This window comes from Candoia aspera, chromosome 17, assembly GCF_035149785.1.
Source record: "Candoia aspera isolate rCanAsp1 chromosome 17, rCanAsp1.hap2, whole genome shotgun sequence".
Taxonomy (NCBI): Eukaryota; Metazoa; Chordata; class Lepidosauria; order Squamata; family Boidae; genus Candoia; species Candoia aspera.
The window spans coordinates 2,769,801-2,795,700 of record NC_086169.1 but is presented as its reverse complement, the minus strand read 5'-3'; the positions used below and the strand labels follow the sequence as shown (position 1 = coordinate 2,795,700).

Here is a 25,900-nt window from a genome sequence, read left to right as displayed (position 1 = left end):
AAAATTGGATCAGAGGGGAAGAGGAGAAAAGAGGGGCGCACCACTTTACGCAAGATATTTTATCCACAGCTTTCTGCAGGGGACTTTATCCAAACCAGGTAGAAATTAAAGAAGGAAGGCATCTTCACGGCAGGTGGTTTTTTCCTAAGCTGAGACTACGGTTGTGTTGGCCAGTGGCTCAGTCTGGATGACCTCAACAGCCCCCTCTTCTGAAATTCTACAGGAATGAGCCCCAGATCTACATCGCTCTTTTTTAAACAGCCCCATCACTCTGTACCAGGCTGTGTCCGTTGATAACCAAGGCGTATTCCCCCGCCACGGCCTCCAGGACAGACGTCAGCTTTGAGGTGGACAGCTTCTCCTGGTAGGCGAACCCGTTTCCCATCGACCGTGACGAGTCCATCAACTTCTCTCGAGCCTTCCTGCCAGAGGAGGGGGAGGCACAATTATTACAGTAAAAAAGGGGGGGTCTAAAAAAGGAGGGACCCCCCCAAATTTATTCATGTGTCCAAGTTCTTCATTTGCTGGGCTCGGATGATTTAACCAAAAAAATATGCATGCTGCCAACACCGCAGGGAGCAAACAAAGTCGGAAAATGCCATCTCAAGCGCACGGAAACAAGGCCCCGGGATGGGCGACGGGGTGTGGGAAAAGCCCACTCACCGCAGCTCTTGCCGGACCTCGAAGACGGTGTGTCCGGAGATGACAAAGACCTCTGTCATTTCGTCGGTCAGCAGTTTGCAGGAGTACCCGATGTTGACCGCCGTCTCTGAGGAAGGAGAGGCAGAGAGGGGTTCCCGAAACCAGACCCACCAAATCCAACGCTCCTTGGACTCTCGCTGACTGCAGGGAGGGGTCCCCGTGTTTATCAGCGCACCCCGGGAGAGGCACAGCATTGCCCCCTTCCCAGATGGCTACCAACGTCCTAGGGGAGCCCGGAGCTAAACAGGCAGAGACAGATGGACCGTTGGACAGACAGACAGACAGACAGATAATTTAGATACGAATATTTAGATAGATATAGACAGATAGGTATTTAGAGCAAGACAGACAGATGATAGATATTTAGATACAAATATTTAGATAAATATTTAGTTAGATGGAGATAGGTATTTAGACAGAAACTGATAGATAGATATAAGGATAGATAGATAGATAGATAGATAGATAGATAGATAGATAGATAGATAGATAGACAGACAGACAGACAGACAGACAGACAGACAGACAGACAGATTGATAGACAGACAGATAGGTGACAGATATTTAGATACAAATATTTAGATAAATATTTAGTTAGATAGAGATAGGTATTTAGACAGAAACTGATAGATAGATAGATATAAGGATAGATAGATAGATAGATAGATAGATAGATAGATAGATAGACAGACAGACAGACAGACAGACAGACAGACAGACAGACAAATTGATAGACAGACAGATAGGTGACAGATATTTAGATACAAATATTTAGATATCTGCATATAGGTAAGTATCTCTTCCTACACATCTAAAGAGATTTAGATAGGCAAATATTTAAATATATATTTAAAGACAGATAGATGTAGACGTAGATCGGTATTTATCTCTTTCTATACACCTAAGGATATCTAAAGATAGATAGATATTTAAATATAGACAGATATTTAGATGAAGAGAGATGCTTAGACAGACGAGATAAATATTTAGAGAGAGAGATGTAGACAGGCAGCCTTTAGAGAGAGAGATTTATAGATAGACTGGTATTTGTTTCACAAATTCAGAGCATGGACAGATTTAGGAGTTAAGTGTGTTGGACCAAATATTCACGGAGGGATAAATGGACCAGCTTCCTTCCGCTGGTCATGAGTCACTGAAGTGCTCAAAACGCAGATGGGGATTTTCAGCCTCCCTGTTGGCGACAGCTCAGGTTTACTCTGCAAGCCTCCCTCTCTAATGAGTTACGTTTCAGGGACCACGTCAAGACAAGGTTGTAAATGGTCCTTAATAGCTCACTTATTCGGAGCAGATTTTTCTCAAAGCTTGATACAGGCCTGGGCCTGTTTCACTGATTCATTGCTAGCTGGCATATCGTATTTTAAGTGGTTATTTTTACAGAAACCGGACGCCGGGTTTTCTGGAAACCGCGTGCCCTGCGAGGTCAGTCTCGAAATAGTTCAGCAAATGCATGAGTCAACCCCAATCCTGGGAAAAAAGGGGCCGCTCGGGAGAGAAATGAAGAGAAAAGGCAAGCGGAACAGGGAGACACACAAAGGAAAAGAGAAAACTCAAAGGGAGGAAGAAAACACCAAAACGCGAACTGAAAGAAAAGAAAACGGACGGAAAAAAACAAGGGAACGCAAAGATAAAGGCTGCCTTTGACCAGTCTGTCACCTTGTTTGTCCCCTGTCAGGACCCAAATCTTAATGTTGGCCAAGCTAAGAAGAGCGAGGGTCTCCGGAACTCCCTGCTGCAGCTTGTCTTCGATAGCCGTCGCTCCCAGCAGCTGGAGGAAAAAGATGATGAAAAAGAAGAAGAAAAACATTGTTCTACAGGTAGTCCTCGCTTAACGACCACAATTGGGACTGGAATTTCGGTTGCTAAGCGAAGCGGTCATTAAACAAATCCAACCCGATTTACAACCTTTTTTGCAGCGGTCGTTAAGCGAATCACACAGCTCTCCGTTGATTTTGCCTGCCAGAAGCTGGCCAGGAAGGTCGAAAGTGGCAATCACATAACTCCGGGACACCACGACAGTCATAAAGGAGAACCGGTTGCCAAGTGCCCAAATTGTGATCACGGGACTGCGGGGATGCCGCAAAGGCCGTAAGTGTGAGGACCAGCCACAAGTCGGTTTTCCCAGCACCGTTGTAAGTCTGAACAGTCACTAAACGAATGGGTGTTAAGCGAGGACTACCTGGGTTTTGCTCCAGCTAAGCTGCACCAGACCCTTCGGGGAGCCGTTTGACAGTTTTGCAAACCATTTTTTTTTTTAAAAGAAAAAAACAGCGACAGGGCAGGATGGAAAAGGGGACAAAGTGGCAGGAGGGGGGTCCAAGATGATCCAGGGGGATAAAGCAGGGAAGGGGGTCCCAACACGCACCACCAGGTCATTTTCCACCTCCTCGTACAGCCGGGCCATCCGCTCTTCGCGCCCCTCGCCAGCCAGGGAGGCTTGCTGAAGCCGCTCGGCCCACCCGGCGTAGGACTTTTCTTCCAGGTCCCGATAAGCCAGCACCAGCGTGCGAAGACCCTCGCCGGCGTATTCCTGCAAGCGGGGAGGAACAGAGCTGGAAAGAGCCGCCTTCGCAGCCGGCCGGAGCTCAGGGCGGCCTCACCTTTCTGAAGCCACGCCGGACACCTCTGCCCCGTCCCATCCTGGTCCTGACACGTTTGCACGCCCAGCCTCCCGCCTTGCTCGCAGCTCTCGGCTTCTAAAACACCTTTTCCCACCCCTTACAGACGTTTTGCATGAAACGGGAAAAAATGCACTTGTGGTTTGTGGTTTTGATGATTAGAAAAAAAATGGATAATAAAAAAAGTGAGCTTTTTTTTGTAACCATAGAGTAAGAGTTAATTTTGTGATTGAGCTTATATTTGCTACAAAGGAAATCGGAAGCTTGTTCCTTCCTTCCTTCCTTCCTTCCTTCCTTCCTTCCTTCCTTCCTTCCTTCCTTCCTTCCTTCCCTCCCTCCCTCCCTCCCTCCCTCCTTCCCTCCCTCCCTCCTTTTACTCTTTATTAGTTTGTGTTAGTTTTTACTTTCTTTGTAAAACTTTAAATAATTTTTTTTTTAAAAAACACCTTTTCCTTTTTCCCGTTTGGGAGACCTGCCTCTTTCCCAATTTTATCCCCCAAAAAACCCTGCAGGGGAGGTGGGATTGAAAGAAAATATCCAGATCACCCCAGCAGGACCTTACCCAATGGGCTTCACCCCCTTTCGAATGCCTCTTTCAGGCTAAGTACCACGGTTAAAATAAAACAGGGTTTCCGGCTGTGTGGGCATCAGCAAGTGTACTAAATACGTTTTTTAAAAAAACACCACAAGGATTAAAAAGGAGCTCAAACATTTTGGATCTATCTGCTCACTGACAGGTTTTCCTTGGGGGTCCTTCGGGGGGACGGAAATGTTGAAAAAAATCAGAAATAGGGTCCCCTGCTAGAAACATTTGCCTGCTTTTGCATTATTTCCACACATACAACCCCCAAGGTGCTGACTGCTTACGTTGAGATGGACAGTGGTGAGGTTGTACAACTCTCGGTTGCCAGGGTGAAGCCTTTCCAAGAGAATGATATCAGCCCCTTTGCAGTAAAGGCGTATTTGCCCCTCGTGATTCCGCACTGGTGGGGAAGGAAGGAAGGAAGGAAGGAAGGAGGGAGGGAAGAGGAAGGGGAAGGAAGAGAAAGAGAGAGAGAGAGAAAGAGAGAAAGAGAAAGAGAAAGAGAAAGAGAAAGAGAAAGAGAAAGAGAGAAGGAAGGAAGGAAGGAAGGAAGGAAGGAAGGAAGGAAGGAAGGAAGGAAGGAAGGAAGGAAGGAAGGGGATGGAAGAGAAAGAGAGAGAGAGAGAAAGAAAGAGAAAGAGAAGGAAGGAAGGAAGGAAGGAAGGAAGGAAGGAAGGAAGGAAGGAAGGAAGGAAGGGGAAGGGGAAGGGGATGGAAGAGAAAGAGAGAGAGAGAGAAAGAAAAAGAGAAAGAAAGAGAGAAAGAGAGAAGGAAGAAAGGAAGGAGAAAGGGAGGGAGGGAAATGGAAGGTAGGAAAACAAATGATAGAGTTTACATGGGGAGATATATAATTTATTTACTCATAATAGCTACAAGGTTCTCCCCACCCATTTCCTGCAAGACAACAGCCCTGCCAGATCAACTCGATCAAATCAGGGGCGTCTCTGCTGGCAACGCAGACGCGGCCTCGCCACCCCAGCCCGGACGAGGCCGCGAGCTCCTGAGGGCCCCGTCTCCTCCCCGGCCGTTGCCTCCCCTTCCTCACCAATGACCGACATTCGCTTGCGAACGTTGTTGAAGTCCAAAATGGCAAGAAGCTGGTAGGTGACCGGCCGCCCCAGCTCCTGCACCGTGATCGTCTTGGGGGTGCGCCCGCGGAACACAAAGCCAAAATTGCGGGCAGCGGTCACCAGGGCGCCCTCGTCGGGAGACTGGGCTTTGTAGTACAATTCTCCTGTAAAGGGGGCAAGGAACAAGGGGAACGGAGCGACAATCCAGGCTGAACATTTTGGATCATTGTGTTGCCTCCCAGATTTCTAACCCTGCAAGGATATTTGAAAAGGATGCATTTTGGAGTTTTCTTCACCCCCAGCTCTTCTGCAGCAAAGCCTTCAGTTCACACACCACGCTAAGCCCTAAAGTAGCCTATCTGGGGCTTTGGCTGCTCTTGTGGCTTATAAACCATGCTTAAGGTTTCTGCTGTTGTGCAAAACACATATTGACAAGATTCTTATTAATATGATGCTTATATCATTGTATGATCTCCAGAGTACATTGAAGGTTGCAGAAAACTATCAGGACAGGACACTGCCCAGGGAATTGACCGTTTAAAACTCGGTATATTAAAGAGAACATGGGAAAAGGAAAGAAAAAAATATGCGATCGTTTGGGTTCCGTTTGGCTAAGATCGGCAGGAATCCCAGACAGAACCCGACGCATTCCGCACAGGACCCCCCGTTGCCCAGATTTTTTGCTTCTCCGTCTCTTGAGCGCCAACTTCCCGTCCTAACCTGGGCATTTCTCTTCAGACATGACGGTGTGGCAAAGAGCGAGGAGACGAAAGAACTCATGGACATGAAGGTCGCCCAGCTTCACCGTTTCCAAAAGTCCGGTGTCCCAGAAGGTAAACGTGGGATCGGCCAGCGGGTTGCAGGAAAAATCCACCGGATCTGTTCTCTGGAAGAAAGGGTTCGACGCAGCTTGCCGCAGGCCAAAAAGACAAACAGCAGAGCGAGTGGCTTAACGGGCCGATGCACACGCTGTAAACCGGGGGGTCCACAAGGCAAGGCCCCCATGGGTGTGAGGGGACCCCCGAAATTTCCACACAGCTGTCGCCAAGTTGCAACCTGTAATGCAACCAACGGCACAGCGGGAATGCAGCATCTCGCTTAACCGGGTTGAAGCCTATGAGAATCGGCGGCTTTGTCTGGGGGGGTGGGGGGGTGTTTCAGCCCCGCCCCTTTTTAGCCTGGCCACACCCCACTTTTCAGAAGGCGCACGCCCATGCTTAGCATGCTTCTCCGAGATGCACATCTCTGCATTTCTGGGTTTGAAGGGAGACTGGCCTGGGGCAAGGGTGGCTTTTCGGCTCCACAGCTCGGTGGGTGGAGCCTTTCCTAAAACCCCACATTTTCCTCTTCCTTCCTGCCACCCTGAAAGAGTCCCCGGCGGTGTGTTACCTTTCCAAGCTCAGCCTTGTACCCGAGGTCATCCAGAGCGTCGCCTGCGGAAAAGAGCGAGACTCGGAAGGCGGGACACAAGAAAGGGAAGCCTAAATGCTTCCAGAGAGGGGTTCAGATTGCAGATCTCGGGGCTCTGCGTTGAATGCAACAGGGCACTTTGCCTGGGCTGAGTGGGAAGAATTGCAGCTGGACCCAATTTCAACAGCCTTTTATTCACGTTGCCCGTCAGTCCCACGGACAGAGAGGCAATCAAGAGAGGACGCAGCAAGAGCCTTTTCTTAGAAGGCAGCTGGAGGTAGACTGCCCCGGAACAGAGAGGCTCCACGATGGATGGATGGATGGATGGATGGATGGATGGATGGATGGCTCACCGTAGCTGCGTCCGTTGATGGAGCACTTGCTGAAGACCATGATGTTCTGAGTGAGGGTGCCCGTCTTGTCCGAAAAGATGTACTCCACCTGACCCAATTCCTCGTTCAGCGTCGTGGTCCGGGCCTCGGCCGGCGTGCACCGTTTCCCACAATACATTTTCTTGTCCCAGTTGATGAAGTAGCTGTGCCCGAGGCGGATCACCTCCACGCTGCCGGAAATGGAGCAAAGAAGGTTGGAACCCCAATGGCGACCCCGGAACCCATGTGCCTTCACCCACCCAAAGGATGCCCATAAGGGAGATTGTCACTTCCCATCTGGCACTCTCCCTTTGTGCTTATGGACTACGTCTCCCATAACCCTTTTCAAACAGGACTTGAAATCCAAAATATTGTTGAAGGCAGGTTGCCCACCCCTACAAAGGCAACTCTGCATTTGTTTCCTGCGAAGGTCCAAAGGCAAGAGCTGCTGGTCCCACTCGGCACCTAGGGCTTTAAGACAGACTGCTCCTACCCATGGAGGCTCCGTTTTTTGGCTGATTTGCTTTAGGGGCATTTCTATTTCTTTGGGGAGGAGGGGGGCTGCTTCAGGGAGTGCACAGGAAATGCCCGGGTGAGCGATCAATAAAAGAATAACCCCAGGAGGGACGAAGAAAGATGGAGAAATGGGTTGGTCACGGGGCTCTGATTTTGCTACGACCTTGGAAGGAAAGAGGAAGGAGGGAGCTGGGGGGCGGGGGCAAGGCAGGAAACACTACAAGCCAACATCAGAGGGATATTTGGCTGGCTTGGAAAACGGGAAGGAGACCTCTTACCTGGGGGCTAAAGAGCGAGAAAAGAAATGCTCATGCCGGAAAAGCCAAAAGAACAGGGGATTTAAAAAGAAAAAAGATAAAGCCAGAGAAAGTCAAGGAGAGGAAAAGTTCATCTCAAAAGAATAAAGGGGAACAAAGAAAGTCAAATCTAAACAGCATGGGGTGCCAAGGGAATCCTGAGAATTAGCTGGGAATTTTTATTATTATTAATGTTATTATTACTACTACTACAGCTGTGGTTCAGCATAACGGGATAGAGCTGGTTCATCCCCCCCACCCACCCAGGAATCAACAGTATCAGAAAGAAAGGAAGTCCCCTACCCCAAAGATTTGTGCTCATCTGCTCTTGCACCCCAAAATCCATGCTTCCTTTCTGGAATTTTAGACTGGGCTAAAAACGGCCCACTCCCCCATAAAATGGCCTTTGGGTTTCTGAATTCACCCCTTTCCTGAGCTGGGAAACTTCGACGCTGCATCGCTGAGCCGGAGCGAATGCAGCCGATCCATCGTTCCCAACCGGGGGAACTGCTGGGTGAGTTCAGACATTCAGAAGCTTGCTTGCCCAGCTGCCCCATCTGACTTGCATGGTGGTGCTCGTGATGGTCCATCGAGTCAATCTCAACTGGAGGTGGCATTTTCTAAGTGGCGTTTTTGGAAGTGGTCGGCCCTGGCCTCCTCTTCCTTCTTCCCGGGGTGAGAGAGAGGGACTGGCCCCAAGTCCCCCAGTCGGCTTTGTGCCTGAATCAGGACTCAAACCCACAGCCTCCTGGTTTCTAGCCTGGTGCCTTAACCACTAAACCAAACTGGCCCCCACTTTAAGAGTTAGTTTAACAACGATTAGTCTGACTTCTGGAGGAAGAAGTGAGGGGCGGGCACTGATGCCCACCACCCTCCACTTCTCATCCTACATCCCAGTTGGGCCAGCTCAAGAGACCCAAGTGCGAAATACCTCACGTAAAGAGAGATGGGGACGACGGTGTTGAGGATGATGATGTACGACCAGAAGGACAGGAATCCCGACAAAAAGGCACTGTCTACCACCTCGTCCCAAGGCAGGTAAATCTGGAAGCGGGCGCCCACTTCGTATTCCCAGATGGAGTTGCCGATGGCCAGGATCACCCCCATGCAGACAAGGAACCCGAAAATCTGCCCATGGGAAGGAGACAGCCCAGTTTGGGTAAAGGAGAGACGAAGCAGGATGGCATCCCTCACCTCTTCAACTTGTCTGTCCCTGTCTCAGCAAAGCCACCTCTGTGTCCTGGCCCTTTGCCCCAAGACGTGGTCAATCCAAGCAACACCCCCGGCAACTGGTCATCCCAACTCGGATCCGCCTTGAGCGTTGCAGAAGAGCACCTTGGAGTAAGCTGACCCCCAAAATGTAGTAAAATCCAGTAAAAATCAGCTCCCCTCCCTTCCCAGGGATGCCAACCCTGCATAGACAGCCAAGGGCTGGGCTGCCCCCTAGTGGAGCATCCCACAGAATTCCCTGCCTCTGTTTCTCACCCGGAAAACTAAAACAGCAGCGGGTGTCTACCAAATGCCCCAGGGCTGAGAAAACGCAGGCATGCGAACCGGGGACAAATCCCGCATCCGAAGGAGGAGGGCGGAAAGTGAACGAACCGTAACGTGGCCACGGGGCGCTTACCTACCCAGAGCACCAGAGTGTTCATCAAACGGTCAATGCTCGTCCTCTTGAATTTCGTGCGGCCGCTGTTTTGCATTAACTTGGTGTCCGGCCCTGCGAAACGGAGAACCGAGAACCCTTTGGCAAAACTTTTTTCGCTTCTCCCAATTTTGAATTATTTTTACCAAATTGTTCCGGCCAATCCCGATGCCACCCCTGGCTTGCCCCCTCCTTGGAAGGGGGCCCACGCTGCTTCTAATAAAGATCCTTCAAAGCCACATCGCAAATTAATTTTCAATGAACAGGGAAGACCACCGCAAAGAACTCAAGCGATTGTTGACTTCCCTGCTGCCTTAATGTAGGTAGTCCTCGACTTATGACCACAACTGGGACTGGACCTTCTGTCGCTAAGTGAGGCAGTCGTTAAGTGAGTCACGCCAGATTTTACAACCTTTTTTGCCACGGTCGTTAAGCGAATCCAGCTTCCCCCGTTGACTTTGCTTGTCAGAGGCCAGCTGGGGAGGTCACAAATGGTTTTCTGCCCCAACAGGCTTTCTGTTTTCCATCTCATATCATGTCCCTGCTTGGGAGCTGCACGGGGGACCGCCGGCCCTGCATACCTGCGAAAATGACCAAGCCGAAGCACCATTCCGTATTGCGAAGGACGCAACCACGCAACAACATATTCTGATTGCTCAGAGGGTATTTGCTCTCCTTCCAGTACAGCATCCCACTGAATTTGTCCAGTTTGTTGTTGGGGGCTTCGCAAATCACCTCTCCTAAAATTAAAAAGATGCCAAGGGGAAGATCAGTGACGGGGTCCTCACTTAATGATGGTCATTGAGACTGGAATTTCCATTGCTAAGCAATATGGTCGTAAAGCATGATGTCGCATGACCGTGTTCCAGCAGGCCTTGGTTGCCATTAAGTGAGGACCGCACAGGTCATTAAGTGAGGACCTCACATGACCACGACTTCCGACTTCCTGCCAACTTCCCCACTGAATTTACTTGTGGGAAGCTGGCAGGGAAGGTTGTAAATCACAATCATATGACCACGGGATGCTGTGATGGTCAGAAATCCGGGCTGGGCACCAAGCTCCCAAAGAGCGATCGCGTGACCGTGGGGGCACTGCGACGGCCAGAACTTCAAGGACCGGTCCTAAGTCCCACTCGTTCAGCGTGGTCACAAGTTTGGTCGCTGAACAAGCGGACATTAAGCGAAGGCCACCTGTGCTGCACAGCCCCAATGCTGAGCCCTTGTGACTGATACAACTCAAAACAGCACATGATTGTAGGAAGCTGCCTTTTTTAAAAAAACAAGTCATTGGATTGGTAGGGAAAAACGATGCCAATTCGACGAAGAACAACCATTTACCATCAAAGTGCGCAAGGTTGTTGGTGTCGCTCAGCTCCGACGTCACCGGGATCGCCTGTCGGACTTTCATATTGGTTTCCCTGCAGAGAAAAGCAGTTTAATCATGGGCAGGAAGGCAGAAGATGGTCTCCAAGGGGCTCCTTTCAAGCTGTGCTTCTCAAACGCGGCAACTTTAAGACCCGTGGACTTCAACTCCCAGAATTCCCCAGCGGCTGGGGAATTCTGGGAGTTGAAGTCCACGGGTCTTAAAGTTGCCGCGTTTGAGAAGCACGGCTTGAAAGGACAGGGCACAGCTGGCCCCACGCCACGTGTGCAAACAGGCACAGCACGTACCCATCCAGCTCGGCCGTCTCGATGTAGCAAAGTCCGTGAGGCTCACTGCTGGACAGCAGCAGCAGATCAGCCTGGATTTACTTCCGTCATTGGCTAGCATGGTATTGCCCAATCAACCCAAAGTGTTAATTAGAACGAAGCCCTAACACCTAGAAACACTGGGCTGGAAGGGGAGTTGTAAGGCAACAGAAGGAAACTTCGAAAAGTTTATTTCCATTAAGAGTCTTTAAAATGACTATTGTTTTAACATTAATACTCTAACGCTGTCGTTCCCGTTAAATCCGGATTTCTGAGTCTACAGGCATAAGCCGGGGGTTAGACCGAGGACCCCTAAGCCGAGAAGAAAAGACTAAATCTAAAATTTCCATCTTTTAAGGAGTGGGAGGAACAATCAGCTCTGGTGTGATTTTAGGAGCAGCATATAGGTAGTCCTCCCTTAACGACCACCATCGAGACAGGCATTTCGGGTGCTAAGTGAAACAGTCATCACGCGAATCCGACCTGACTTTATGACCTTTTTTGTCGTGGTCATTAAGCGAATCACTGCAGTTGTTAAGCGAACCACGTGGTCGTTAAGTAAATCACACAGTTCCCCATTGATTTTGCTTCCCAGAAACCAGCCGGGAAGGTTGAAAATGGCAGTCATGTGACAGTAGGATGCTGCAATGGTCATAAATAAAAATATAAAAATATAAGTTTTATATTTTTATTTATGTTTTATTGTAAACTGCCCAGAGTCCCTTTTGAGAGATGGGCAGTGATAAATTTGATTAATAATAATAATAATAATAATAATATAATAATAATAATAAATGCAAACCAGTTGCCAAGCACCCAAATCATGATCAAGTGACTGCGGAGATGCCGCAACAGTCGTAAGTGTGAGCACCGGTTGTAAGTCATTTTTTCCAGCATGGTCGTAAGTCTGAACTGTCACTAAACGAATGGTCATTAAGTGAGGACTACCTGTAAAGACATTTGGCGACGTCCAGAGAGGCAGACTCATCTGAAGAGATAAGAGGGGGGGAAATTGGGAAAGAGTCCCCCATGCGCTAGAGAAAAAAACATCTCCTCAAGTCCATTGGTTGAAGAACAAAAGAATTTTTAAAAGCAGCCACTGCAGAGCTGATAAACTGGAATGTTTGTGGAGTGACTTAAACAGATAAAACTATTATCAGTTATGGATAAAACTATTATCCATTACTGATAATAGTTTTTCTGGGCTGGTTTATTGCTCAGAAAATACCTGAGAAGGGCAGCGGGGTGAAAGTGCTGAGCTCAGGCTGGAGACTTTGATCCAGTCACTATGTCTGGTGGCCCAAAGCTGGACAACAGAGCAACATGTCCAGCACAGACTGTTTTGGAAGACGGACAAGATAGACCTTTAATCAAACAGACCCGCCACTCCTGTGACTGACATGATTGTCCCCTGTGGGTTGCATCAGTGCTGTGACGTTAAAAACGACAATCTGGCAGCCACCTTGGGGCGCTGCGTCTCTCCCGCCAACGCACCCAGGCCGTGCCAAAGAAGCCCGCCTTCGAAAGATAATAATGGTAAAATCTCTTACGGGTTCTGGTGGCTTCACGGACAGCCACGAAAAAGCACGTTTTCGGAGTCAAAGAGCAAAGAGGTGGCGGGGTTGGAAAAGGGAGGGTCGATCCAAAACGAGTTTTAAAGGAAAGCCCCTCTCTCTCTCCCTTTCCCCCTCTGGCAGCTCTGAGCCTTCGTCCCCCAATCCACGCTCCACGCCGCACGGACTCACCGCTACAAACTGATTGTTCTCCAACTTGATGATGTCACCGACACGAACATTCATCCATTGCTCCTGCTGGAGGCTGGGAAAGAGAAGGGACACAGAAAGGCATTTTTGACTTTGGGACTCCAAATCTCCTCGGCGGCTCGTGGAGGCAAAATCAGAGCCTCCATGCCTAAGTACAGTCTACCGTCGAAGACCGACGACCGATGAGAAACTGCTTTACGGATGCTTCCTGTCCCCTAAGAGACAGGAGGCTGGGCTGGAGAATGGGAAATCTAGCCTCTCGCTCACTGAGGTATCCTGGGAAATTCTGAATCTTTTTTGCGACTAGCCGCTTGGCTATCATCGGGTAAGAAAAGGCCCTTGGGTTGTCGTGCAGGGAGGAAGGGAGACAGGCTGCAGTTCTGCTTTCCTCACAACGCCGCTCCTAAGCCGAAGAGCCTACCTCGCAGGCTTGTTGCAAGGATTTGCCGCAGGACCCAGAAACAGCCTCCATAAATTGGAAGCAATTAGGATGGGGGAGTTTAAGGATGCATCTCTCTGCCCCCGCAATGTACTTCCTTTCGGACTAGGGAAGCCATTATGGTCGTCTCAAATCTAGCCAAGGTGATGCGCAAAAGAAACAAAATCAGCAGCAGCCTTTTCCAAATGCTCGGGAGCGGCTGGCAATCGCGCGTGGGCCCCCGTGCAAATAGGAGCCATTGTTTGCATTACAGTCAGTCCTCTTACCAACGTCGATGCCCGCCCCCTATTCTCCTGGCCCCCCAAAACACCTCCCCCCCCAGATCAGCAGCTCCGTACTGCCCGTACTCACATCCCATTGATCAGAACTTGGGAATGACGGCTGTTCACCTGGTTATCGCTCTTGTGGCGGAACTGCGGGCAGAAAGTAGCAGGTGAAAAGGGGAGAATTCGAACCCAAGCTGCCTTTCCTGCATGGTTTCGGGCTGAGTTCACACCATCTGCCAAAAAAACCCCCCCTGCCCCTTGAGGTTAAAGCTGAGCAAGGCTCGGCGCTTCGGTGAATGCAGCCCAGCGTTCCCTAACCTGGATTAAACCTGTGGTTAAACAGAACAACAGGATTCTGTGTTTTTTGTACTCCAAATGACAGTCCAATTCTGCTGGGAAGGTTTTCCACACTCTGCCCAACGTCCCACCCCAAGGGCAGCCGCACACGGGCACCGAACATTTTATATTCCTTTGGAAATAAAAATAAAAGGTGGCCACGGCGCTCAACACTTTGCCGCAAAGCACAAAGCACGCCCACCAGTTAAGGAAAAAGGGGGAGATCCCTGAATGGAAAAGTTGGAAGATCATCTAGTTAAAGTTAAAGATCATCTAGTCCAACCCACTGCCCAGTGCAGGGCTCCACCCCTGCAGGAAAGGAAGCAGCATCTTAGGAAGGCAGGGCGCTGCCCCATCCAGCCTCAGTTCTTCCCGGCACTCACATAGTCGTCAGTGGCGTCCTTGACAGCCGTGATCGTCAGCACGAGGACTAAAGGCACTATCGTGGTGAACCAGGACAGCGAGGATATCTGCGGAATCAGCTGGCGGGGAGGGAAAGCCGAGAGGGGGCACTTTTAGTGATTTGGACCCGTGGCCCGGAGTTCCCTTGGGGTGGGGGGCTCAAGGATAGCGGCAATAAGATACTGGTCAGGATACAAGAGTGTGATTAGAGGAGCTGAATTTGCAGAGGGCAGAGGAAAAGAGAAGCACCAGGCAGAGCAGTAGGGGCTAAGGAGAAGGGAAGGGGAGGGGGGAGAAGGAAGTGGGAAGAGAAAGTCGGAAGGAAGGAAGGGAAAGAGAGGAGGAAGGAAAAAAGAGAGAGGGAGGAAGGGAAAGAAGAAAGAGAAGGAAGGAAAAAAGAGGAAGAGGAAGGAAGGGAAAGAAGAAAGAGAGAAGGACGGAAAAAAGAGGAAGAGGAAGGAAGGAGGGAGGGAGGGAAGGAAGGAAGGAAGGAAGGAAAAAAGAGAAGGGGAAAGGGAACGGGAAAGGGAAAGGGAGGGAAAAAGAGAGAAACAGAATGAGGAGGAAGGAGAGAAAGAAGGAAAAATATGAGAAAAAGGAAGGAAAGAGAGGACATCAGACCAAAAACCCGAGAGAGAGAAAAAACAGCAGCAAAAAACAGAAGGAAAAATGAACTGGGGACAGAAAGCAAGAAAAAGAATGCCAGTAAACGAAAGCAGGGCACTTCCAGGTGTTTTCTGGGGGGGGGGGGGATTAACTAGGCCAAACTGAGGTTTAGTGATGCACCCCCAACCCCCGGGCCCAAGCGAGCAGCGTAGAGGAGCCCCCTGAGCGGGGAGGAAGGGGGTGCTCCTGTTTTCCCCCACCCTGGAAGAACCCTCACCTGGAGGATGAGGAGGAAGAGGAAGTAAGTGTTGGCAACTTCCTGGAACTGCTCAAAAAGGTTGATGGGCAGGAAGGTGAGCACGTTATATTTCGACGTCTTGATGCAGTTACTCTGGGGGGGAGCAGCAAAGACCCCCAAAAAGGAAAAGAAGGGGAAGAATTAAACGGGACGCCCAGGCAGGAGTGGGTGGATCTGTGCAAGGCCTGCCCACCCCCCATTTCTTATTCCTGGATGTCTGCCCTGCCACAACTAGAGTGGTGTTTCTCACCCTCAGCAGCTTTAAGGTGGGTGGGCTTCTGGGAGTTGAAGCCCACCCACCTTAAAGTTGCTGAGGGTGAGCAATACTGATGTAGGGCTGCTGAAACCCCAGAAGCGATTAACAAATAAATGCTCCCCCTCTGAAAATCCTTACACATTTTCTAAATTATAATAATAATTATTATTATTATTCAAATTATTATTTTATAATTGTAATTATTATTATTGTTATTCAAATTTTGTTACCCCCATCTCCCCCAAAAGAGGGACTCTGGGCGGTTGCCAGAAAGGCTCCCATTCCCTCTATTTGGGCAACTGCCGATCCATCATCCTAGAAGGGGGGGGGGGGAGACAGGCGGATATCCAGACACCCCCCCGCCCCCCCCCCGCCCTTTCTCTGCCTGTCTCCTTTCCAGACCGTGATTTTTTTTAAAAAAAATTGAGTCTGGTCTATTTATTAGTGCCGGCTGGATAGTCTGTTGTCGGCAAAGTTCTTCTTCGCAGCCACATCCTGGCCGAGATCGGGGGTGGGGTGGGGTGGGGTGGGGAAGGGTTCAAGGGTGGGGGGCAGAGCTGAGGCTGAAGGCAGGACCCCAAGGAGGACCGCTGGATGCTAAAGGGACAGATCGCCCGGGACCCCCGCTGCTGGCGTCTGCTTTCCCGCAAGCTGCGTCTGACTCAGACGTTTAACTCGCTCGCTCCCTCGACGGCGGGGTGCCGTTCACACGCACGCACGCACCCCAACAAAGACCTCATCAAATCGGAAGAGAGCCCAGACACAGATGTCTTGGGGCGGTTAAGATGGTGTGTACACGCAGACCGCCCCCCCAAAAAAGTTTGGGGTCTTTGCCTAGCGGGGGGACCCCGCTGCCCTTTCTGCCGGAGACAAAGCCGCGCGTTCCGACGTGCGGAAGGCAGCCCCCATTATCCCCTGCCAGGCCGGATGGGCGATGTAACTCCGCAGCCCCGCTGGATCGGGGACACCCGCGCAACAGCGCCGGCCCGATCCGGATTGCCCCGTTGCAGCGAGAAGCGAACGGCGCGCGTCCCCCCCCCAAAAAAATCTTCCCCCACCCCGCAACTTCGGGCTGCGACTCACCGCGTACTGGAATTTTTCATTGTACTCCCGAGCGTTTGCCTTCACGCGCCTTTCCTCCTCTGGAAGAGAACCCGATCCGGATTAGCCGCTGCCGCCCCCCCACCCCGCCGCCAATCGCCCAAACGACCGCGAGCTTCCCCCTTTAATCCGGGGCGGGGGGGCGGAGGGAGAAAGAAACCTTGGTTGAGTCGGACCCACGAGGAGGGGCGGACTCGAGACCCCTCGGTCGAGCCGGGCGCGGGGGGGGGGCACGCTCGAGCCTCCAGCTGCAACTTTCCTCGCCCGTCCCCAGCTTTGCAATGCCCCCCCCGCCCCGAAGACGGGAAGAAAAGCCCTGCCGGATTCTGCAACGGACGGGGAAAGGGGGTCCCTCTGCCCCCAACGGCAGCTGGACGCAGGGTCTCTTCGAGGAAGGTGGCATGAAAGGGGGGTGGGGGTTGCTTGGGGTGAAAAAAGCAGGGCCATCTCCCCCCTCCACAAAGAAAAAATGCAAAGGGGCTGGGGGGGCGGGGGGGAAGCCGGTGGAAGATGAGGTAATGTGCCAAGATTGCCGCAGCAAGGCGACGATCCGGTCCGTCCGTCGCAGGACAAAGGTAGGACGGCTGGCCTTCGCTCGGAGAGCCCCCCCCCCGTTTCTACGGCTCCAATTTGCCCCACGGCTCCCCCCCGCACCTGTCCCCCAAGGCGGCTGGCAGCGGACATCGGTGGTCGCCGCGGCGACCCACGGCCACTTCTCCGGCATGTCCTTGGGGATCGTCATAGCTACGGCCAGCCGGGATGGCCCGGACGGAGACGGCGGGACAGGCAGCTACCCCGTCCCCTTCCTTTCCTGCGCCCCCCGCCCCACTTGCGGCAGAAGATAAAGTCTACCCTGACATTGAAGGAGAAGGGGGGGCGCCACCCACTGCCGCCCAGCATCCAATCAGGGGCAGGGATGGCGTCACCAAGGCTACCGCTTGATGGGAAGGGCGGGGGTCTCTGCGGGTTGCCTCCCCTTTCCGGACCCTCCCCCGCGACGGCCAGCAAAGCGGGGGGCGCTGCAATTCCGGTGCGGGCAGCCCCATCTCCCGTTCGTGCCCATGGAACGCCCCAAGGGGGGAAAAAATCAAATTAAAAAGCCCTGGTTGGGTCAGGCGGTGGCCAATATCTGTTTCAAGGCTGGCGAGGCTTTGCGACAGCCCTGCGAGGTAGATCGAGGCCGCCGAGTCCCCACGCGGGGGGGGGGGGAGAGAAAAGAAACGCAAAGATGCCCTCACTGCAGACAGTGCAAAAGTTGGCCACCCTGCTTTTGCCCGGGGATTGCACCCTGGCGCCTCGGATTCCCCACCGAGCTTTCTAGCTAAGCAGCATCTACCTTAACCCTGTTTCCCTCCAGAGGGAGAGCTGGGATGTGGAGGTCTTACCTGTGGGGTGTTTCTGAGCACAAAATTCCATGGCATTTGCTGGCAAGCAGTCAGGCCCATAGGAGACGCTGGGTCTGGGGAGGGAGAGAAGAACAAGGGTTGCGGGGTGAGGGAAACCAGCATGCTAAACCTGGTTATTAAACTTAGCCCGTTCTCAAATCTCCACAATCCATCCACTCAGAAACTAACCAGACAGGCCGGATTTCCAGGACATGTGAATAATAGAAATAATATTATTAATAATAATATCAATAATAATATCAACAATAATAATATCAATAATATCAATAATATCAACAATAATAATATCAATAATATCAATAATAATAATATCAATAATAATATCAATAATAATAATATCTATAATAATATCGATAATAATAATAAACATCTGCCTATCTCAGGTCCTTGGGAAGGACTCGATAGGTGGACAAAAATGCCAAATCCAGTCCAAACATCTGGCGGACTGCGATCCACCATAATTTATTAAATTTACAAGCTGCCCCACCCCCAGCAATTCTGGGCAGTTCACAAATCGTTAAAAACATTTAAAAACAAGGAAACCACGCAAAACTAAAAGAAGGAACTCAGATGGGAACAAAGAGAAGGAAGAAAATTGTGCTCCCCCCTCCATTAACTGAGGCTAATGCCAACCAAGTTTTAACCAACCTGGTTAACGAGCTGCCTCTGTAGCCAACCAAAGGAGACCCTGTGAAGAAAGGATACAGTGCTGGGGGCTTCTAAATGTCAGAATAATTTTTATTTCCTTCCACTTCAAATCATTTCAAAAGCAATCAAGGCTTGTTACAGAGGTATGAATGAGGTGGGCATGTGGGGAAATTTTTCCCCCTGTCTCCAAATACTGGATCCTGGCATCACCCAGTACAACTGAGCACTTCTGGGTTAGACAAAAAGTTCCTTCATGCTGAAGTGAATTGAGCTGTGGAACTCCCTGCCACAAGTAATAACACAACCACCAATTTTAACCGAGATTAAGCCAATTTGTGAAAGATAGCCTAATGATGGTTACTGGTCAGATGCTACTCCTAGTAACACCACTTAGGGCTTAGCTGGTTATACAAACCAGCAACATGGTTATTCCCATAAACCACAATCAAACTATCGCTTAGTGTGACACGTGAACGAGGCCAAGATGGTGCATCAAGCTGGCACTGCAGGAGGAAATTCTCAGCACTGAGGCCGTGACACAAACAGCCCAATTGCTTAAATAAGAGCAAATAACATATTCAGCAAAATGATGGAAAACAGGCTTAAAAAACAGGGGAACACACACACACACAAAACGGATCCTTCCTCTTTCTGAAACAAGACACCCAGGACACTATTCTTGCTCCAAATGAAGAAATAAAAGCCACAAAACTTTTATTTCATGTCTTTTATAACGCTACCCAGGAATCTGGGCTTGTGACGTTCCTCAGGCGCGGGTCCGCCGATCGGTTGGACGGCCGCAAGCTAAGTGCGAACCATCTCCAAGACTGGGGCTACCACTGGGGGATGGGGGGGAGAAGAAGGGAGCCCCCCCTTTACAAATGCTCCTCTGCCGTGTGCTCCACCAACCGTCCCTCCCTTGCGGCACCCACACGGCGCCCCCTTTGCTGTGGCGTCCTGTGCAGCTGGGGCTGTGCCAAACTGTCGTGGTTAGTTTCTCCCCAACTCCCCAGCTGGATGGAGGTTAGATCTTCTTAGGTAACGCAGGTTCCCTCAGCAAACCCACAACCCCCCTAGTACTGCGAGGGGCCAAGGAGGGGACGCCTTTCCCACCCTCCCAGTTCAGCCCTGGAAATCTCTTAACTGCTTAACCAGGTTCACTTTTGCCATGCGATAAACCATGGTTGGTTTAACCCTGACCTCCTGAACAAACACAGCAGGCCCTGACCCGATTTGGGAACTCAAGAGTTTCAAATGACAGCAGCAGAGGGGGGGGGAGAAAGGACTCCTCCCCCCAACAAAGAACAGGAGTGCTGGATGATGGGAGTTGTAGTACCACAGGTCCGCAGCATGCCGGAGTGCAGGAGGCTGCTCCGGCCCCAAAGGAGAGGAATAGGCAGTGGCTCTTCAGAGGACCGTAGGCCCCAACCCCCATCAGCCACACGTACCTGGGAATGATGGGTTCTGGAGTCTAATGAGAATTCATTCCCACCCTTGTCTGAGTGCAAATCCCAGTGCAGCAGGCAAAAGTGGATAGTGTAGTGGAAAGGGCTGTGGAAACAGACGGCAAGGAAGGAAATCCTTGTTCTAATTTTTCCCGGGTTGCCTGTCGCCCAATCCTGCTGGCCTCAGGAGACCAGGCAGGAGCAGCCTCCATGTGGCAAAACTGAAAGAAAGACGTGGCAACCCAGGAAAAAACTTAAAACAGAAAAGGAAACGAAGTGGCACCATCTCTCTTTTGAGTTTCGATTCTTTCAGACCGGAAGCTATTGCAAGCTGCTTGTGCAAACCAACAGCCCAGTGATAAGAACAGCAAAAAACCACATGGGGGCTTTTGTTGAGCCCAACACCGGGGAGCTGTTTTGGGGAGGGCATCAAAAGGCAAAGAAGCCAGCCTCTTTCCACCACCACGCCGGCCCCCGTCTCTGCCAAAATGAGGTTCTCAGCAACCTCAGCCACTTTAAGATGTGTGGACTTCAGCTCCCAGAATTCTGGCTGGGGAATTCTGGGAGCTGAAGTCCACACATCTTAAAGTGGCTGAGGTTGAGGAACACTGTTCTAAAGAGTCAATTTGGGGATGAGGGCCACCTTTAAGTGCATATGAAAGCAACAACAGCCTGAAAAATAATCTTGCAGAAGAAATGGGGGGTGGGTGTCGCCCCTCAGCTCCGTCCTGTGCAAGCTGGCAACTCCATCCACTGATATCCGGCACACAGGGGTGCATTTTGGCAATTGTAGCTTCTAGTTTTGAAGCTTGCCATCGGGCTTCCCCGACTCGCTCTGAAAGGTAGAATTTGGGGGAGGCCTCTGAGCCCAGCCGAGCTGCCCAGGCCTTGATTATCTATGGCCTGCTCAGCCCAGCTTTCCCTCCACCTGATATCCTAAGACAGGCTTGGATTCGGTGTCCCAGACAGGCAGAGGGCGCCCGGGTGGGGAATCCTCCTGGCCCGGATGCTGAGATGGCCCGGCTGCTGAGACGACACGAATGCAAACATTTTGACTTCCTCCCGCTTCTTTCTCCAGGTTGGGAAAGAAGCCAAAGAAAAATTTAAAAAAAAAAAAAAACAGATCCCAGAGAAGGGAAGACTGGCACAAGCCATCCGGAACGCTAAAAACTGGGAGGTTTTTTTTTTAAATCTCCAGGAAGGAGAACCTTAGCCAAAAAATTCAGCCGTCAACTTGGAAAAGGAGCCATCCAGGCCTAGCCAAAGTTAGTAGGCGATCTGGAACAGGGTTTTTCAAACCGGGTTCAAAAAAAAAAAAAAACCACCACGCACCAAATGCAGGGGGAAAAAATGCAAACACCGTTACTAAATCCATTTGCCTGAATAAATTACCACGAGCCCAGGTTTTGTTTTATGGCCAATTTCCAGCCGCTAGAGTTTTGCTCCTTGAGGAGTTTGGGTTTTTTTAAAAAATGGCAGGTTCCACAGCTTGAAAAGCTGAAGATCCCTCATCTCGAGAAGCAAAATGAAACAGGAAGGAAGATGACTCCCGAAGGGGGTGAAGGGAAGGTATATCTCAGCATCTTGGGAGGCAAAATCCAGGAGGAAGGACAGGGTGGCGGGGATGTGCAAGAGAGGCCGGAAGAAAAATCAGGAAGAGGTCAGAAGAGAATCTCTAAGCCCAGAGGAAGAATTAAAGACAGCTGCTTCTCACGGGGCCAGCAGAGGAGCAGAGTATAACAGATAAAGATGTCCGCAAATAAATTTGCAGAGCTTGGCTTTTAGTGATCTGAGTTCCCCCAGTTTCCTCTAAATCCCGGGCGTTTTCTGGGAGTACTAACCAGGTCCCATCCTGCTGAGTTTCCAAGCCAAAAGGAGAGGTCGAGAGGCGAGGCCAGCCGAGCTCTGCCACCGACTAAGCCCGGCGTCAATTTCTAAGCGGAGGGAAGACTTGCATAAAGGGTTTAAACATGGGGAGGCCAAGAAACGGCAGGGGATCAAGAGGACTGAAGTTTCAAGGTGCCAGCGGCTTCCTTTCTTTCGTTTTTAGATTCGTAGTCCCCTTTAAGGGATGGTTTTTGTTTTTAAAGACACCGCAAAGCCACAGCATCCTTGGAGATCTAACACCCCCACCCCCGCCACCAACAAGATTCAAGATCCAAATCAGGGCCATTAGAAGTTGGGACAAAGAAAACAAGCCGCTTCTTTTCAACCTAACGTGCAAAATTAGGGGAAGGGAAAGGAAGGGAAGTTGGGGAGCGAAACAAAAGACGACGGAAGGGGTCGAGCCAACAATATTTCGGGGAAGGGACTCGCCTGCAACCCGTTCGCCCGTCCGGGAAAAAGGCCTCCACCCTCTTTCTCGCTTGGCCCAGCTTCCCCGCTCTCAGCGCCCCCCCCCCCCCGCAGCTCCCGGTGGCCCACGCCGGCCGAAGAATTCGGGAGCCGGAGCCCGAGGTCCACGCGGCTTGGGCAGGGGATGATGGGAGCTGCTGCTGCAGGAAAACAAGGGGTGGGGGAAGCTGGCCGAGCTCCGCTGGGGGGCAACCGGGCGCGCTGGGTCGGGGGAGCATCCCCCCTCGCCAACCAATCAACCAACCAATCAATCAGCCCGCTAATCGATCGGAGAGCTGGAGCTGCCCCACCGCGTCGCCAGCCGGAGAGGCGCCCGCGCTCCGCTTCCCAGCGCACCTTCACGAGCCCCCTCCGCGTCAGGGGCCGCTCGCCGCCGCCGCCGCGCTCCATCCCTGGGCCAGGGCCGCTACCCCCTGGCGGGCGGCGCCCGTGCGCCCTCGCCGCTCTGGCCGGCCGGCCGTGCGCCCTGGCGCATGGTTGCGCACGCCCGCCGCTCCGCGCGCCGCCCGCCGTGCGCCCCCGCGGCCGAAAGCGCGCTCCCCCGAGCCGGCCCCGGCTGGCTGGCTGGCTGGCTGGCTGGCTGGCAGGCGAGCAGGGGAGGGGCGGAAGTGATGAAAGGGGCGGCCGAGCCGGGGGGCCGCACTTCGCCGAAGCAGCTCCGGGTGGCGGCGGGGCGACCGGGGGCTGGCCGAGGAGCCTCGCCTGCTTGGGCGCCCGTGGATCGGCGCTTCCTCCCCTCCCCTCCCCTCCGGGCCTCCTTCCCCCAGGCCTTCCCGGGGTGGGGGCAGAGGCGACGAGCCGTTCCCCGCCAAGCCTCCAGCCCTTTCCCCCCATCCAGCCGTACTGGGTCCCTCCGAGGTCATCCAGTCGGACCCCGGCTCCCCCGTCAGCGCTCCGATCCTGCCTCGGCCGGCCTCCCTTCGGCGCGCCCCGTTTTCCAAGGCGCTTCCAACCCTTCCTCCCTTCCTTCCTTCACTGGTCAAAAGGATATGGCCCTCCATCTCAAGCGAAGGGACTCTGAGCCCCGTACAATAAGATTAACAATTAAGACATTGTTTGTTGTTTATTCGTTCAGTCGCTTCCGACTCTTTGTGACTTCATGGACCAGCCCACGCCAGAGCTTCCTGTCGGTCGTCAGCACCCCCAGCTCCCCCAGGGACGAATCCGTCACCTCCAGAATGTCATCCGTCCACCTTGCCCTTGGTCGGCCCCTCTTCCTTTTGCCCTCCACTCTCCCCAGCATCAGCATCTTCTCCAGGGTGTCCTGTCTTCTCATTAGGTGGCCAAAGTACTTCAGTTTTGCCTTTAATATCATTCCCTCAAGTGAGCAGTCTGGCTTTATTTCCTGGAGGATGGACTGGTTTGATCTTCTGGCAGTCCAAGGCACTCTCAGGATTTTCCTCCACCACCACAGTTCCAAAGCATCCATCTTCCTTCGCTCAGCCTTCCTTATGGTCCAGCTCTCGCAGCCATACGTTACTACAGGGAACACCATTGCTTTAACTATGCGGGCCTTTGTTGTCAGTGTGATGTCTCTGCTCTTAACTATTTTATCGAGATTGGTCATTGCTCTTCTCCCAAGGATTAAGCGTCTTCTGATTTCCTGACTGCAGTCAGCATCTGCAGTAATCTTCGCCCCTAGAAATACAAAGTCTTTCACTGCCTCTACATTTTCTCCCTCTATTTGCCAGTTATCAATCAAGCTGGTTGCCATAATCTTGGTTTTTTTGAGGTTCAGCTGCAAACCAGCTCTTGCACTTTCTTCTTTCACCTTCATCATAAGGCTCCTCAGTTCCTCTTCGCTTTCAGCCATCAAAGTGGTATCATCTGCATAGCTGAGATTGTTAATGTTTCTTCCAGCGATTTTAACCCCAGCCTTGGATTCCTCAAGCCCAGCATGTCGCATGATAAGACATTGTACAAAACCAATTAAAACAACATCCAATGCTGAAGCAAGATGGGGGGAGGGAAGACATTACCTACAATGCAATCTATTGCATATAATGCAATTTTCTCCTCCTCCTTTTAATGTGTCCTTTTCCCCCTAAATCTCTTCTCCCTTCATGATGGGGACCCCCATCCTTCTCAAGACCACGCCCATGAAGATGAGGGGGTTCCCCCTGCAGAGCAAAGGGGCAGCACTGACAGGCTGTTCCAAGGTACACTGTTCCATCCATGGAGGCTCCGTGGCTTGTTGAGCCGAATTGTAATCTCTCTCTGCTGGGTGGTGATGCAACCCGAGGACATTTGGTAAGATTGGAAGATTGGGTCACAGACTGGACCGGCTGGATGTAGGAACCGGGACTTGATGCTTTCAAAGCCTCTTGCCCATTTTTCCCCCCAGCCCTCAATTTCGCCAACCTTTTGCATTTCAATCTTTATTATTATGGTCACAGACCAGAAGTACAAATTTTAAAAAAAGTACACTGAAATGCATTGAAATACATTAAAAATACATTAAATGAAATGAACAAAACATGATAATATATTTACAAATTGATAGAATCGTCAATGGGCAGTCGAGGTCTGCCTAATTTGCAGACAATATAGCAAAATTTAGCTATGTTCAGGGAAACTAAGTCATTCTGATTGGAGAGCAACAACTGAACCTTTTGTATTTTATTGGATGGGGAGAAAAAAAAAGAAGCATTTTTTTTTTCTCCTTTTTAGTTTTCTTTTCCCCCAAAAGGAGAACTTTGGCTTCTCAACACATAGGGTGTTCCTCCAGAGCTCACAAGAGATACAGGTGTTTTCCTAAAAGCAACTGAGAATAAATAAATAAAAGCGAAAAAGTCTGTAAAAACTGCTACACTCTATGGGGGCGAATGGCTCCAAGTGGCATGTTATTGTTGATGGGGAAAATGCCACATTTTGCACTCCTGCTGCGCTTCCTTTTTGACTATCAGCCGCTGAGAAATGAGCAAGGAAGCTGGGAAGTCAGCTTTCAGCTGGGGAGGCTTTGTTTACAGCTCCTTCCAGGATCCCTTTGATGCTGATTTGGCTCTCGATCTCGGCACCCAGACACGCCAGGCCTTGCCCAGAGTTGCCAGTCCACATTCCAGTGGGAGGAGGCCTAGCCTGTGCTCACAAGCCCACGGAAAGGCCACAACAGCCTCTAGCGGCAGAAATGGAGCCCGCTCTGATGCCGCCTCTCGCTGATTTTGGACAGGCTGTGCTGCTGGGTGCCAAGCAGCCAGCAGTTCAGGGAATGTGGAAATGCTGCCAGGTTGTTTAAACATTTTTTAAAAATTCACAACAGAGCTCTGCCAGTTTCCAAGACTGAAGTTTTTTTTGCATGGTGTGCAAAACACACGCACACACACACTCTTACCCCTTTCGGCCAGCATCTTTCAGCAGAGCTGATTTGCAAAGGAGGCTGCAAGCTTTCTTAAGATTTTGCTCCCTCTTTTTCTTTGTCAGAAGAAAAGAGCTTCTTTTGCCTATTTATTCTTTCCCTGTTTGGCGGGGCTGATTTAGCCTTGCCTGGCATATTGCTTTGGAGTCATAAGTTCAGGGAAGCTCTGCATTGCTTCTCAACCTTGTTGAGTGCTTCTCAACCTTGGCAACTTTCAGACATGTGGACTGCAACTCCCAGAATTCCCCAGTCCCCAGGATTCTTTTTGCTTGTTTTAAAAATCAAGAGGATGAGGGTTCCTTTCGG

General features: G+C 51.2%; 1 protein-coding gene across 4 annotated transcripts in view; it reads right to left on the bottom strand.

Annotated features, from left to right (window-relative positions):
• ATP8B2 (ATPase phospholipid transporting 8B2) overlaps positions 1-22,791 on the bottom strand; it is a 29,848-nt gene extending 7,057 nt beyond the window's left edge. The window contains exons 1-21 of one of the 4 annotated variants that reach the window (XM_063316585.1): positions 22,576-22,791; positions 17,771-17,838; positions 16,368-16,426; positions 15,008-15,121; positions 14,106-14,204; positions 13,472-13,533; positions 12,664-12,736; positions 10,901-10,971; positions 10,568-10,647; positions 9,811-9,969; positions 9,216-9,304; positions 8,516-8,712; positions 6,755-6,963; positions 6,381-6,424; positions 5,712-5,877; positions 4,967-5,155; positions 4,206-4,321; positions 3,086-3,250; positions 2,377-2,488; positions 664-769; positions 278-422 (exon numbers count right to left, since the gene is read on the bottom strand). In XM_063316585.1, the coding sequence (XP_063172655.1) occupies positions 278-422; positions 664-769; positions 2,377-2,488; positions 3,086-3,250; positions 4,206-4,321; positions 4,967-5,155; positions 5,712-5,877; positions 6,381-6,424; positions 6,755-6,963; positions 8,516-8,712; positions 9,216-9,304; positions 9,811-9,969; positions 10,568-10,647; positions 10,901-10,971; positions 12,664-12,736; positions 13,472-13,533; positions 14,106-14,204; positions 15,008-15,121; positions 16,368-16,426; positions 17,771-17,801 (2,286 nt within the window). In that variant the 5' untranslated portion in view covers positions 17,802-17,838; positions 22,576-22,791. Of the gene's footprint in view, positions 1-277; positions 423-663; positions 770-2,376; positions 2,489-3,085; positions 3,251-4,205; positions 4,322-4,966; positions 5,156-5,711; positions 5,878-6,380; positions 6,425-6,754; positions 6,964-8,515; positions 8,713-9,215; positions 9,305-9,810; positions 9,970-10,567; positions 10,648-10,900; positions 10,972-12,663; positions 12,737-13,471; positions 13,534-14,105; positions 14,205-15,007; positions 15,122-16,367; positions 16,427-17,770; positions 17,964-19,887; positions 20,017-22,575 lie in introns of those variants that run through there. The other 3 variants (XM_063316586.1, XR_010068810.1, XM_063316584.1) reach the window with 3 other exon arrangements.
• Positions 22,792-25,900: the final 3,109 nt, after the last annotated feature.